Source organism: Ochotona curzoniae, unplaced genomic scaffold (assembly GCF_017591425.1).
Source record: "Ochotona curzoniae isolate NIBS_2020 unplaced genomic scaffold, NIBS_Ocur_1.0 contig_2861, whole genome shotgun sequence".
Taxonomy (NCBI): Eukaryota; Metazoa; Chordata; class Mammalia; order Lagomorpha; family Ochotonidae; genus Ochotona; species Ochotona curzoniae.
Genome location: NW_024465620.1, coordinates 505,916 through 519,343, shown reverse-complemented (window position 1 = coordinate 519,343; position 13,428 = coordinate 505,916). Strand labels below are relative to the sequence as shown.

Here is a 13,428-nt window from a genome sequence, read left to right as displayed (position 1 = left end):
GTAGGGAAGGCAATCCTCATCCCCCTGCCATGTGATAGACAAGCCCCCCCCCCCTCGCAGCAAGCTGGTGGCTATGTCCTGTGACTGTGTGAAGGGGCAGGTGGTTAAGCCCCCAGCCGCGTCCCCTGGGGTTAATATGAACAGTCACTGATAGGACCAGGCTGCCCAGCCAGATGAGGTAGACCAGAAGGCCGAGCCTCAGGCACTACCTTTAAAGTCCAGAAGCATAAAAACAGAGCAGACAGGAAGTTCCTTAGACAACCACACCAGGGCTTCTCTCGGCTTTAGGAGGCACCAGGAATCCAGAGCGAGGTGCCCACGCATCCTTCCCTGGGCTTTGGAGGTTACCTGATGTCAGTCTGTCTCAGCCTCAAGGTTGCCCACACTCCCTACACTCGTGGTCAGCACTGTGGCCACTGATGAGGGTCATCCCACCTGCTTCTTAGAAGGCTCCCATAGGGCTGACCCGGCCCAGTGCCTCCACCCTGGGGGACCGTTACTCTGTCTGCTACAGCAGCTGAGACATTAATGCCTTTCATCTGGAATCAATAGACTGCCCACCCCGTGCTCTCTCACCCTATCGCAGTCGCCACTGCCTCCTGCTCAGACCTACGAGTAGCGGGCTCACCAGGCACATCCTTCCCCGCTTCCCGCACCTCCAGCGGCCAGCGGCAGGATCTGATGAAAGTGTGAAGGACCCTTCTGTGCTTACAGTCAGTTCCTTCATTAGCAAACAAAAAATTGATATACAGAAGCTCAATGACATTTGAACTTCAGATAATTGGCATTTTATTGTTTAAAAAAAAAAACCCCAAGAACGACATTCGGTCTAAGTATATCCCAAATGCACCTGTGCTAAAGTTCTCTCCTCTGAAATTCAAACGTAACAGTCACTTGTATTTCATCCAACCACATCCCCATCCCCAGTGGACGCTAACAGTGGCCAGGGCCTAGAAGGTTCTAAATCCGCCCCGCATACCCACTCCTGCTCTCTTGGCACCAATCTGCCCTTCATGCTCTTCTTGCCCCTGGATTGGCTAAGGAGGTCTTGTCCATGGGAATTTTTGTACCCTGTCTGGATGACCCCTCTTGCCCCACCCAGCCCTCTTGGGCCCCTCAGAATCCCCCCTACTCTTGCGTCTGTCTCTCCCCTTCCCTCCCCCCTATAGTGTCAGCTCCCAGAGCACAGGTCTGTCTTGTTCGCTGTCATTGTCCTGTGCCTGTATCCGGACCTTGCACACAGCAAGGATAGCATTGAGTTGCCGGACGCCATCATGCCTGAAGCCAGATTTGCAGAATGGGCTAGGCAGGGAGAAGGCAGCGTCTGCCTAGCCTACACCCGTATCTCCGACACCGGCTCCTGGCTGGAGAAGGTCTTGCTAATGACACTTGCGTCCTGGCCCTGCGTATCCCTCAGGGCCCAGCGGAAGGCAGCTAGCAGCGACTGTCGGAGCTGAGCCCTCCCAAAGTACAGAAAAAGCAGGGGGTTGAGGCAGCTGTGGGCAAGGGCAAGGCCCACCACGAAGGGTTCCACCTTCAGGGCCCGAACCAGGAGCTTGGAGACTGGGTGGGCCTTGGACATGACCAGCCCCAGCAGTTGGTAGGGGGTCCAGCAAACAAAAAAACCAACGATGACAGCCATGGCCAGTGACCGCTGCCGTCGGTTCCCTCGACAAAGAAGAGTCCCAAGGGAGCCGGCTACAATCACCAGTGGCCCCAGGAAGCCGCCCAAGAACCGCGTGGCAGCCACGGCATTCTCAGTCACCACCGAGCCCCCGTAGTCCACCACGCATTCCAGCCGGGCTGGGAAGTGCTCCTGGTGCAGCCGCCGGTGGATGGCAGAAGGCACCGTGAGCAGCAAGGCCAGCACCCAGGCTGCCCCGCAGGCCACCTGCACCCCACGGGCCCGCCACGTTGCCATCTGCCAGGAAGGCCGGAGCACCAGCAGGCAGAGGTCAGCGCTGAGGGCGGTCAGGAGCAGGACGCTGGCATACATGGACAGCAACATGACAGAGGACAGTGCCCGGCAGCCCACAGCCCCGTACGGCCAGTGGCCGCCCTGGGCTATGGGCACGGCCAGGATGGGCAGGGACAGGCAGCACAGCAAGTCTGCCACGGCCAAGTGGAGGAACCAGGGGGCCCCAGCCGACCGACCGGCCTCCTTCCAGGTCACCCAGATCACCATGGCATTGCCCGGCACGCCCACCAGGAAGATGGCGGCATAGAGCACGAGAGGGGCCACATGGCGCGAGTTGTGGGAGAAGCACATGCCACTTGGGCAGTCCACAGGGAGATCCAGAAATTCGCCATAGTCCCCGTACTCATAGGTCAGCGATGCGTTCTCCATCGGGGCCGCGGTTGCCTGGTCAGGGAGAGAAACGCGAGGGGGACGTTAGCAAGGGGACCCTGACCCCAGTGCCTGGAGGACTCCTAGCCGAGGGAAATCTTGCAATTCTGGAATGTGAAACCAGGGGAACGCTAGCCCCGGATGGACTCAGGTTTCCTGAATGGTGTTGTCCAGTAAGACGGACATTCCAGCATCCATGGAAATAAATGTTTCCCACCTGGGCTGCCCGGTATGCTGGCTACCAGCCACCCATGGCTGTGGGATGTCCAAAACACACCCAGCAGGGGTCGGTCGGCAAGTGGCACAGAGTTCAAACTCCACCCATGACACCAGCATCCCAGGCAATCCGGCTCCCCGCTGGTACACCTGTGGAGACAGCCACAGGTGGAGCTCCTGGCTCCTGACCTCAGCTAGTCCCAGTCCCAGCTAATAGAGCCCTTTGGGGAGTGAATCAGCAGGTGCAAAAAAATGCCTCTTCGTCACTCTGAGAGAATAAATCAATCTTACATGGAAAAAATGCAAGCTAGAGAGAGTAGGAAGGGAGCAGGATAGTTTGGAGGGTTGGAGTTCACAGCCTGAACACACCCAGGAAACAGCCGCCCAAAGCCCACAGAACATTCTAGGACCTGTCTAGAGCCCCTGTGCGCTCACTTGCTCGCCCGCCTGCTCAGCGCCGTCTCCAGCTCCTCCGCTGCGTCTCGGTCCTTAATAGGCGCCGCGGGAAGTGTGTGCAGGCTCCAACTCTGTACTCCGGCACGCACGCCCAGCACTGACCAGGCACAAGGCTAGGGACACACACTGGTGTTTCCTGGGAGTTGGGTTCCTGGGGGCGGAGTGAATCAAGAGATAAGCAAACACACGGGATTCCAGGAGGACAGATTTGCTATCTCGGGAGGTGGGAGGGGCTGCACTTGAGGAAAGTGGCAGGGTGGAGGGGGAGCCGGAGAGGAGGGCTGGCCCAGGCGAGGAGAATGGTGACCTGGTGACCGGAAGCCAGAGAGGGCAAAGGTGATCCAGGGTTGCCTTTCCCCCGGGGCTCAATGACTTTATCTTTCACTCCCATAGCAGAGGGAGTCACATGAAGATGTTGCCCTGAGAAACAGCTTACTGCATCACAGCCGAAATGGCCTCTGGCCGAAGCCACCAGCCAGACTACACCTGCGTCATACACTAGCCCATCAGACTGACAGAGAGAGAGAAAGATCTTCCACCTGCTGGTTCACTCCCCTAGTGGCCCCAGTGGCTGGAGTTGAGCTGATCCAAAGCCAGGAGCCAGGAACTTCCTCCAGGTCTCCCATGCGGGTGCAGGGTCCCAAGTCTTTGGGCCGTCCTCGACTGCTTTCCCAGGCCACAAGCAGGGAGCTGGAAGGGAAGTAGAGCAGCCATGACATGGACAGGTGCCCCTAAGTAATCTTGGCGCTTACAAGTTGAGGATTTAGCCATTGAGCTATGGCACTGGGCCCTCCAGGTGGCGTTAGACACAGCTTGTCCCCATCCTGACTGCGATAGTATTTTGTACCCATCCTGCAGATGCAGAAGCTGAAACACAAGGAGGGTGAACTCACCTCAGACTGCCTGGCCACATACGTAACAGAACTGGGTTGCAAGCTGCATGAGCCCCACTCTGCCACTGCAGGCCCTAGAGTGAGGGCCATGTCCCCAGCCCTAGACACTGAAGAGATAAGAGCTTCTGCCAGACCACAGGGACAGGCCTGAGGGGCAGCTGAGTCGTCAGGGCAAACCCACCTGTCCAGACTGGGGGAAGCCGAGGAGCCAATGGCTGTACAGGGCAAGGACTTGGGCAGGTCCAGCATGCTCAGAGCTCGGTCCTCTGCTCTCCTGTTACTCTCTTGCCTACAACAAAGTAGGCTCTGTCTTTAAAAATAGAGGCCTGGGGGGTGCAGCAGCCTAATGGCTGAATCCTTGCTTTGAATGCCCCAGGATCCTATATAGGTGCCAATTCATGTCCCAGCTGCTCCACTTCCCATCCAACTCCCTGCTTGTGGCCTGGGAAAGCAGTCGAGGACGGCCCAAAGCCTTGGGACCCTGCACCCGCGTAGGAGACCTGGAAGAAGCTCCTGGCACCTGACTTCAAATCAGGTAGCACCAGTTGTTGCGACCACTAGGGGAGTGAACCAGCAGATGGAAGATCTTTCTGTCTCTCCTGCTCTCTGTAAATCTGACTTTCCAATGAAAAAATAAATAAATAAATATTTTAAAGAAAACTGAAGCCTGAAACCTCTGCCTACAAAGCTGGTATCCCATTCAGGCACAGGTTCAAGGCCCCGCTGCTCTACTTCCAAATCCAGCTCTCTCTCCTTGTCTCTCTCAGTAACACTGCCTTTCAAATAAATCAATCTTAAAAACTGGAAACTCAGCCATTCTCACACACTGGTGAGCTGACCAGGTGGCCCCAGGGGGTCTGAGGGTGCGGGCCTGGGTCGGAGGAGGGCAAGGGGCGTAGACTGGTAGGGCATGTGGGGACGTGGGAGCTCACCTCTAGGAGGTGGAGCGAAGCTGAGGATTTCCTGGGCAAGGTGATGAGAGGAGAGGGATAGAGCCGCAGTCAGCACGCTGCCCTGGTGTGCTGATGGACCAGACCTGGAGAACCTCGATGGATCTGGATCTTGGGTGCGTGAAGGGGTAAGGCACAAGGATAGCACATGTGCCAGGAGCTTGGGACTAGGTGGACAGGCAGAGCTCTGCACCAGCACACCACACACTGGACTTTGGAAGTCTGGGCTGGAAAACCCATGCGCTCCTGGGCACAAGGGTTGTGGATTGATTAGGGAAAGGAGCAATGGGATATGGGGGAGGGAGGACCAGTATGGGAGTATCTTGCAGTTGAGGAATGACTCCTGAGAGACTCCCAACAACAAGGTCATTGTACTTGCAGGTAAACAAGGGGACTGAGACCTGGTGGCTTGGGAGGGAGAAACTCAAAGATGTTTATGGGTCAGACTGATGCGACAACCAGCACACCAGGAAGACCTGAGCTGGGCTTGTTAGCATGGAACATTGCTGACCACCACATGCCAGCCCACATAAAAGCTAGGGCTGGGGTCCTGTCTGGCAGACCTAGATCCCAGTACCTGACAGTGAGTGTTGGAACAGGGGACAGGTCACATTAGGCTGGGCCATGACACTAACCAGCACGCAGAGAATCAGGTCTGGGGGTAGGTTCTGTGGAGAGTATGTAACCCTGTGGAATTACAAGTCCCACCAGCTAACTTTAGAGTTGGGGTAGTGATGGACTGAGCTCAGCATAACCATGGAACCCACTGACTCTGGTCCTGGGGCTGGGAACAGGCAGGGCAGGTCCAGTCTGCAGCACCCACATGCACACACTAAAACAGGGTATCGGGTAGGTTTGGCCGCATCATCCACCAGCCCATACAAAGGCTGGGATGGAGGGAGCAGACTATGCCGAGTAAAGGCCTAGTATCCACTGGCATGCATGAGTTCTGGGTCCGGGAATGGACTGAGTGGGGGAACTTGGGAAACCCCTAGTGGGTCAAGCTCCTGCTGGTGAGCACGTAGTCCAGGCCTGGGTGTTTGGCAGGCTGGGCAAGGTGGCTCCATCCATTGGCAAATGTGTGAGTTGGTTTTGGAAGGAGGCACGCCGGGCAGGGCCAAGCAAACCTTAGCTCACCAGCAAGTGCAGAAACCAGGCTAGAATACAGGTCATGCCAGGCTAGGCTGTCGCACCTACTGGTTTGCATGAGCCAGAGAAGGGAGCAGACGACGGAGCAGGGCCAGGTTGTAGCACCCACCAGGGAGAGTTGGTATTGGGGGCTGTATGGATCAGGCCATGTTACAGCATCTGGAGGCAAAGGCCAAGGCAGGTGAGGGGCTATGCCAAACCGGGTCAGAGCAACCACTGGCACACACAAGATCTGTGACTGGGAATAGGCCTAGTTGGGGCGCTAAGGGGACACCATGGCTGGAATAGGGGGCTGCAATCTGGTCTAGACATGGCTGCGGTGTCCCTTGGCTTGAGTATGGCCTGAGTTTGGGATGTACCTTACTGGTCTAAACACTATCACCCACTGGTGCTCGTGAGAACCACTGTGGACGTAAGACAGGCTGGGCTGTCTCTGCTCCTGCTGAGCCACGCATGAGCTGTGTCTGGGTGTGGACCAGGCTTGGTTGGGAAGAAGGGGCAGGGTGGACACACCCGTACTGCCATCAGAAAGCCTGGGTGCAGGCCTAGGATGCCAGCTTCCTGCAAGTGCGTCCCCTGGGAGGCAGCAGGTCCTGGCCTGCCAAGCTGCCCACTGAGGACTAAACCAAGGGTTAGGATCTGCCTGCCTCGCAAGTCACAAAGGAAACTCAAGAGAAGCAAGAGCCGGCCAGCACGGGAGCCGGCCAGCACGGGAGCCGGCCAGTGCAAGAGCCAGCCAGTGTGGTGGCGAGTCGGCTGCTGTTATCACAGCCACACACGGCCTGTCCAGCTCTGCCCCAGCTGATTAGGTGGCTGTCTGTACCTGGGGAACTTCACCCTGACATTATTTTCTGCTTTGTTTTTTATTTGAAAGGCAGTGTGACAGAAAAAGAGAGAGAGAGAGAGACAGAATCTTCCATCTGGCTACTCCCCACATGGCCACAAAAGAAGCTGGATTAGAAGCAGAGCAGGCAGGAATCGAACTACTGCCCACATGGCACCCTGGCTCTTGAAGGCAGAGGATTAGCTAATTGAGCCATCATGTTGGGCTCTGCTTTTTTTTTTTTTTTTTTTAATCAGTAAAGTACAGATGATGTTGGCTGAACGTCTGGCTACGCACCAGACATGACCTCAGCGACAAGCTCCCAGGATGACTGGCGCTGTGGCGTACAGGTCCCAAAACTCAAGAGGTTGTGATCTCATAATAACCCCCCTACAGCCCACCCCAGCCCCAGCTCCCCTTTATACATACTGCGTTCATACATCGACAGCACAGCCTGGCACACAGGTGCACAGGCGATGTGTGAGGAGTGAAAGGGGAAACTGAGTCTGGGGAGACTAAGGGGTCACTTGTTTTCACAAGATGACAGCACTAGTCTTGCCGGAAGGTTTGCCCCAGGCAGACCCAGTGCTCCCCAGAGGGCTGATGCTGGAATGCCCCAGCTACCCAGCTGGGAGGCCTGCAAACATTCATCCCCTGGGCAAGGAACGCCCATCCCCCGGGGTCCACAGTAGCAAAAGAAACAGCCAGGCTCGCAAGGCTGGTCCTGCGGCTGGGGATTCCTGTATGTTTAACATGTGTCTGTGCTACTCCTCCCGATAAAGTTGAAGGTGCCAAAGGCAAGGACTGAGCCAAGATGGGACAGGGCACACGCAGCTCTGGGAGCCGGGTGTGTGACAAAAGGCTCTGACCTCTGCCCCCAGGGAGGGGGTCGCTGGCTGCGCTGGAATTCATCTCCCAAATCCCCACTCCTAGCCCCTCAGAGGTCAGTGTGTCCCTCCCCAGTCACAGGCCACTTACCATCTGCGACAAGCAGGTCCCTGGATCTGGCCACTTAGGAGCAGGAGTCCGGAATGCTGGAAGTCGGGAGGGTCGGTCCCCTGCACCTGCAGCCAGTGGGGCCCAGGGCTCCCCGCGTTGGCCACTCTCTGGGCTCTGCTGCCCGCTGCATCCCCAGCCAAACTTTTCAGGACGGATGGGAAGCCAGGAAAGGCTTCTCCCACGCACAGCAGGGTGTGTTTGCCCGTCTTCTTTCCGTGAGTCACAGGTCCCCAAATTACAGGCAAGGCTGGCCAGGGCTGGACTGCACTAGGCAAGCGGAAAGCTGACCTGCGGCCGCAGCCCTCATCTGGGACTCCCCTCTTTCCTGGAAGCCTCACCTCTTTGCCCTTTGGACGACTGGATTTGCGCTGACCACAGCTGCCCCCAGGGCCTGTTCACAAACCAGCCAGCAGCCACCAACATGGCCGGGGCCTGCCCTCGGCCCTCAGCGCTGAGGGGCCTTGCACCTGCTAGCCCAGGGTCAGGCAGGCAGGCAGTCAGCACAGAGCCTAGGCCTCCTTCAGTGAACCAAACACCAAGGCCTAGGTCTGGGCCTCAGTTTGTCCCTCTGTGGATTGGGAAGATGTTGGCCCAAGTGGTACTTTTTATTTAAGAGAGATACGGAGAGCTCCCAGTAGCTAGCGGCCACAGCCAGAGGGCTCCCTGTCCCCGTGTCATGCCAGCAAGTGGCAGGGACTTCCCACTTTTGGCACAGTCTCTATTCCCCCCTCCGCCCCCACCTCCTGGTCTGCACCCCCAGGAAGCAGGAGAGAGGAATGAAACCCAAGCCTCTGCTGTACGGGCATTTTTTAAAGATATATTTTTTTATTTTTAGCGATTTATTTATTTTTATTGCAAAGTCTATACACAAAGAGGAGGAGAGACAGAAAGGAAAATCTTCCATCCAATGGTTTACTCCCCAAGTGACCGCAATGGCCAGAGCTGAGCTGATCCAAAGCCAGGAACCAGGAACTTCTTTCAGGTCTCCCACGCAGGTGCAGGGTCCCAAGGGCCGTCCTTGACTGCTTTCCCAGGCTACAAGCAGGGAGCTGGATGGGAAGTGGAGCTGCCGAGCTTGGAACCGGAGCCCATATGGGATCCTGGCACGTTCAAAGCAAGGACTTTAGCTGCTAGGCCACTGTGCCAGGTCCTAATATTTATTTATTCTTATTGGAAAATAGATATACAGAGAGAAGGGGAGGCAGAGAGGAAGATCTTCTGCCCAATGGTTCACTCCCCAGGTGGCCACAGTGGCCGGAGCTGAGCCAATCTGAAGCCAGGAACCAGGAGCTTCTTCCGGGTCTCCCACACAGGTGCAAGGTACCAAGTTGTTGGGCCGTCCTAGACTGCTTTCCCAGGCCACAAGCAGGGAGCTGGATGGGAAGGGGAGCTGCTAGGATTAGAACCGGTGCTCATATGGGATCCTGGGGCATGCAAGGTGAGGACTTTAGCCACTAGGCTATCGTACCGGGCCCTGTGTGGGCATCTTAACTGGCATTTAAGCACCAGATAAATGTACTCACACCATCATAATGGTTTCTGTTTAGTTGTCTTGTTTTCTTTGAAAAATAGATCAAGAGACAGAGAAAGATCTTCCATCCACTGGTTCACCCCCAAATACAGCCGCCAGATCTGGGTCAGGCTGCAGCCAGGAGCCTGGGACTCCACGTGCCTCTCCCACACAGCTGACAGGGACCCCGGTCGGAGCCATGGCCACTACTTCTCAGGAGCTACGTGGTCTCAAGCAAACGCCCGGTGCCAGCCAGGGCTCTGATGGCTGTGCCAAGTGCCCAGCTCCCAGGGTGGTCCTCAGCCTCCTCCCCCGGCTCACAGCAGCAGACAACATGGATTCCCAAGACTGAATGGCAAGGCTCAAGTCCCAGGCCTCCCTCTGCAGGGCTGTAAGGTTTCAACCCCTCTCTGCCTCAACTTGTGCATCTGTGAAATGGGCAGTGTCTGCACTAGCTGCGTGAACAGCAGTGAAACATAGAGAACAGAGTGTGGCACACTGCATGAGGGGGCACCTCTCTTAGCTAGACTGCTTGTGCCCAGAGGGCCGTGGGAGTCCAGCTCGTTTGAGGTTTGGGAATGTTTGCATATGGATGGCGAGAGATTCTGGGAACAGGAAACTCAGTTATGCTGTGGCAGGCAGGAGATGACCCCAGCTACCCACAAGGGAGACCAGATGACCACTTGGGAAAATCACTCATTCTCTTTTTCACTGTAATTCTTTCAAAGAAATAACATTAATCTTTTTGAAAAAGAAGAAGAAGAAAAGGGCCTGGCATGATGGCTCTGTGACTAAACCCTCACCTGGAATGCAACAGGATCCCCTATAGTGCCCTTTCGTGTCCCGGCTGCTCCACCTTCCATCCAGCTCCCTGCTTGTGGCCTGGGGAGGCAGCAGAGGACGGCCCAAAGACTTGGGACCCTGTGTAAAATCCATGCACAAAATGGAGTCACTTTGGTTCAGGCCTGCATGAGCTTGCTAACCTGCTCTTCATGCTTCTGTACAAAATGGGTTGCCAGTTTCCTGCTTTGGGGGCCAGGTCACTGGGCTAGCACGCCCTGCCAGCAACCCTCGTCCCAGGAATCAATATTGCAGGAGCTACTCACCCATTGTTCCTACGACTGCCTCCTGTGGCTGCTGGACCACCCACTGTCCACCCACTGTCCCCCAGGGCAGCCTCCTGTGGCTGCTGGACCACCCACTGTCCACCCACTGTCCCCCATGTCGGCCTCTTGTGGCTGTCCAACTCACCCAGTTCCCGTATAACTCTCTCTTTCTATAAAAACCCATCTAACTCTCACCTTGGGGTCGTCCCTGAAGCAAAGGCGAGCTGACCCAGCCGGCTGGTCTGTTTACCCGCCTCCTCAATAAACCTCGCTGCTGGGCAGAGTTCTCTGGGCTGCACACCTGGGCAAAAGCCGGGTTTGGATGCAACACCTACACCTGCATGGGAGACCTGGAAGAAGATCCTGGCTCCTGGCTTCGGATTGGCTCAGGTCCGGCTGTTGCAGCCACTTGGGGAGGGACTCATCGGACGGATCTCCCCCTCTATCTCTCCTCCTCTCTGTATATCTGACTGTCCAATAAAAATTAATAAATCTTTTCTTTTTTGGAGTATGGGTCACATACTGTAGTAACGATATCTTAAATACATTGAGTTCAAATACATTGTCAAGAGTGTCTTTCTGCCTGTCTCTTACTGTCACACTTGTGTGATCGGCAGGGCCCTGGGCCGGAGCCACTCTGGCCACTGCATGGCAGGAGACTCAGGAAAAGGCTTTGGTTCCACCCAGGCCTGAGGGCACCCTTGGCACCCCGGGCTGCACCCCCTGCCCAGGCCTCTGAGCTAGTGAAAGCTGAGATGTACAGAGGCAGGGTGGGGGACCCCCCTGAGCACGCCTGCTGACTCAGCCAAAACCCTCGTCCACTTCTGTCCCCCTCCACTTCCCCTTTGCAGCTTGTTGACCTAACCACAATAGATTTGGCAATGACCTGGCACTGAGTAAACTTCCCTTTTGGGCAGGGCTGGTTGACCCCACACAGAGGCCTCCAAAGTGTCCCGGGGCTACCTTTGTGGAAACTTGCAACTTGGGGCCAGGTTCCTTCCCTCATGGATGGGCAGGTGGGAAGGACTGGCTGCCTGTGCCCTAAGCCCCACTCCAAATCGAGATGGTTAGAGGATGACCAGGAGTGGAAGTGCTGAATGAGGGCTGGGAAGGCGGAAGGGGAAATCAGAACGGACTCCCCAGGGCAGGCTGCGCGCCAAGAAGAAGGAACGGGCAGGAATGATGCAAGATGCTGGAACCAGTGGATGGAGGCTCTCCAGCTACCTACTATTTCGCCCCCTCCCCCCCTTCCTGCATATCAGCCTTTCAAATGGAATGTAAAGAAATACAGGGAAAGAACCAAAAACAGCAGAAGAGGCAGAGGAAGGCTAGAGGGGGGAAGGGGCCAGGATGCTGGCTGGGGAGGGAGGAGCCATGGGGGGGGTGGTTCTGGCAGGGGAGTGGGGGTAGACCAGGAGACTCTGCCCAAGGCAGGAGGCAGCTGCAGCCCACGTACTCCCTGCGGGGCCCTGTCTGCCCCTGCGGGGCCCTGTCTGCCCCTGTGGGGCCCTGTCTGCCCCGGTGCCTATGGGTCTAGGGGAAAAGCTTGTCCCAAGCACAACCTGCGCCTTGGGGTGCTCAGCCAAGCACAGTGCCTGCCCTGCCAGGTGCTCAAACTGTGTCTTTGTGGTTGATTTGTCTTTCTGTTTGTTTAAGATTTATTTATGGGTCCAGCACGATGACCTAGTAGCTGGGGTCCTCACCTTGCTTGCACCAGGATTTATATGGGTGCTGGTTTATATCTTGGCTGTCATGCTTCCCATCCAGCTCCCTGCCTGTGGCCTGGGAAAGCAATAGAGGATGGCTCAAAACCTTGGGACCCTACACCCGTGTGGGAGACCTGGAAGAGCTCCTGGCTCCTGGCTTCGGATTGGCACAGCTCCAGCCGTTGCAGTCACAGCAGAGTTCAGGCAGGGGACCCATACAAGAATCACCTCCAAAGCCCCCGTCAGCAGGGCTGAACCTGGGAGCTGGGAATGCCAACCGAGTCTCCTGCTGGATGGCGGAGACCCAGACACCTGAGCCATCCCTGGCGCCTTGCAGGGTCCCCCTTAGCGGGAGCCAGGAAGACAGCACCTGCTGAATTGACCTCACCCCCCCCGAGACCCTTGCAGACGTGCCTGTAATGCAGGAGTTCTGAGCTATGGCAGTCACCCCATTTCAATAGGACAAGCTCCTCGCCCCGCAGTGGGAGCCCGCCGCTGTGGGTCTTACCGGACCCTCTCTACGTACTGTGGTGTTGCCGATACATGCAACCCCGGGTTCAACTTCAATTTCTCTTACAGCAGAGAGAAAAGAAGTGACACGGATGTGGTCACTGTCCCTGAAAGACCCCAGAGCAGTGTTCATGTTTCTGCGGCGTGGGTGGCAGAAAGGAACCGAAAACAGAGAAGTAGAAACCCCAGGAAGGGGAGGCAGCTGCTGTGTGCTTATTCCACAGCAGTGGCCACCTGACGGGCCTCGCGGCTTAGCCCAGTGGTTCACTAACAGCTGGGCCTGGGCCAGGTGGAAGCCAGGAGCCAGGGGCTGCGTCGGGGTCCCCCATATGGGTGATAGGGGCCCGAGCACTTGGAATATGCTCTGTTACTCTTCCCAGGAGCTTTCGCAGGGAGCAGGCTCAAAAGCCGAGCTGTCAGGACTCGGACACGGCTTCGCAGGAGGCAGCGTTACCTGATACTCCTTAGCACTGGCACTCTGCCTATTTCTTTCCACTCTTTAAACCTTCTTGTTAGGGCCCGGCGCTTGGCCTAGTGGCTGAGGTCCTAGCTTTGAGTACACTGGGATCCCATAAGGGCACCAGTTCTAATCCCGTCAGCTCCACTTCCCTTCCAGCTCCCTGCCTGTGGCCTGGGAAAGCAGTGGAGGACAGCCCAAGGCCTTGGGACCCTGTACCCGCATCGGAGACCCAGAAGAAGCTCCTGGCTCCTGGCTTCGGATCAGCCCAGCTCCAGTCATTGCAGCCGCTTGGGGAGTGACTCA

At 56.6% G+C, this 13,428-nt stretch overlaps 1 protein-coding gene across 1 annotated transcript; it reads right to left on the bottom strand.

Annotated features, from left to right (window-relative positions):
- Window positions 1-738: 738 nt before the first annotated feature.
- C5AR2 (complement component 5a receptor 2) lies at window positions 739-3,153 on the bottom strand. The gene is made up of 2 exons (XM_040978267.1): window positions 2,999-3,153; window positions 739-2,362 (listed from the first exon to the last, which is right to left on the bottom strand). Exon 2 carries the CDS (start codon window positions 2,345-2,347, stop codon window positions 1,334-1,336), a length of 1,014 nt encoding a protein of 337 aa, XP_040834201.1. The 5' UTR covers window positions 2,348-2,362; window positions 2,999-3,153; the 3' UTR covers window positions 739-1,333.
- Window positions 3,154-13,428: the final 10,275 nt, after the last annotated feature.

Coding starts and splice junctions, on each gene's coding strand:
- C5AR2 (XM_040978267.1), bottom strand. CDS start 2,347: ATGGAGAACGCATCGCTGACCTATGAGTACGGGGACTATGGCGAATTT.